At 30.4% G+C, this 1,371-nt stretch overlaps 1 protein-coding gene across 1 annotated transcript; it reads left to right on the top strand.

Annotated features, from left to right (window-relative positions):
* Window positions 1-234: 234 nt before the first annotated feature.
* LOTGIDRAFT_128419 (hypothetical protein) lies at window positions 235-974 on the top strand (the record flags this gene model as incomplete). The annotated part of the gene is made up of 2 exons (XM_009064303.1): window positions 235-438; window positions 486-974. 2 exons carry the CDS (start codon window positions 235-237, stop codon window positions 972-974), a joined length of 693 nt encoding a protein of 230 aa, XP_009062551.1.
* Window positions 975-1,371: the final 397 nt, after the last annotated feature.

Raw genomic sequence — 1,371 nt, 5'->3', positions numbered from 1 at the left:
GCTTAAGAATGTTAATGCTATCATATCATTGTTGCTTATGAATGTTAAAGCTATCATACCATTGCTGCTTAAGAATGTTAAAGCTATCATATCATTGCTGCTTAAGAATGTTAAAGCTATCATATCATTGCTGCTTATGAATGTTAAAGCTATTCTACATTGCTGCTTATGAATGTTAAAGCTATCATATCATTGCTGCTTAAGAATGTTAAAGCTATCATACCATTGCTGCTTATGAATGTTAAAGCTATCATAGCATTGCTGCTTATGGATGTTAAAGCTATCATATCATTGCTGCTTATGAATGTTAAAGCTATCATATCATTGCTGCTTATGAATGTTAAAGCTATCATATCATTGCTGCTTATGAATGTTAAAGCTATCATATCATTGCTGCTTATGAATGTTAAAGCTATCATATCATTGCTGCTTAAGAATGTTAAAGCTATCATATCATTGCTGCTTATGAATGTTAAAGCTATCAGATCATTGTTGCTTATGAATTTAAAGCTATCATATTATTGCTGCTTATGGATGTTAAAGCTATCATATCATTGCTGCTTATGAATGTTAAAGCTATCATATCATTGCTGCTTATGAATGTTAAAGCTATCATATTATTGCTGCTTATGGATGTTAAAGCTATCATATCATTGCTGCTTAAGAATGTTAAAGCTATCATATTATTGCTGCTTATGGATGTTAAAGCTATCATATCATTGCTGCTTATGAATGTTAAAGCTATCATATCATTGCTGCTTATGAATGTTAAAGCTATCATATCATTGCTGCTTATGAATGTTAAAGCTATCATATCATTGCTGCTTATGGATGTTAAAGCTATCATATCATTGTTGCTTATGGATGTTAAAGCTATCATATCATTGTTGCTTATGGATGTTAAAGCTATCATATCATTGTTGCTTATGGATGTTAAAGCTATCATATCATTGTTGCTTATGGATGTTAAATAAAGCTCTCATGCTATAGATGCTTTATGAATTTCAATACTGTCATATGGTAGTTTGTTATGAATGTCAAATCTTTTTTTGATAGTTGTTCATGGATGTCAAAGCTGTCATATAATAGTTGCTTATGAATAATGTAAATTATTACAGGAATATTACGTTTAAGATTTATGAAAATACTTAAAGTCTATGACTATTAAAAACGCCCTTTCCTGAGACTATACCCTATAATAGAAAAAGAATGTTAAATTTCTAGATTGAGGTGTTTTTGAAGGAATTATGAGATTGTCGTACATTTCTAGTACTTCTGAAGACTATTCAAGACCTAAGCAGAACCCAAAAATGGCAAATATGCCTTTAATATGGTTATACACTTTCATTCAGACTGACGAAGGTTAGCATA

Source organism: Lottia gigantea (assembly GCF_000327385.1).
Source record: "Lottia gigantea unplaced genomic scaffold LOTGIsca_61, whole genome shotgun sequence".
In the NCBI taxonomy this organism is placed as follows: domain Eukaryota; kingdom Metazoa; phylum Mollusca; class Gastropoda; family Lottiidae; genus Lottia; species Lottia gigantea.
This window is presented reverse-complemented; position numbering and strand designations above follow the sequence as displayed.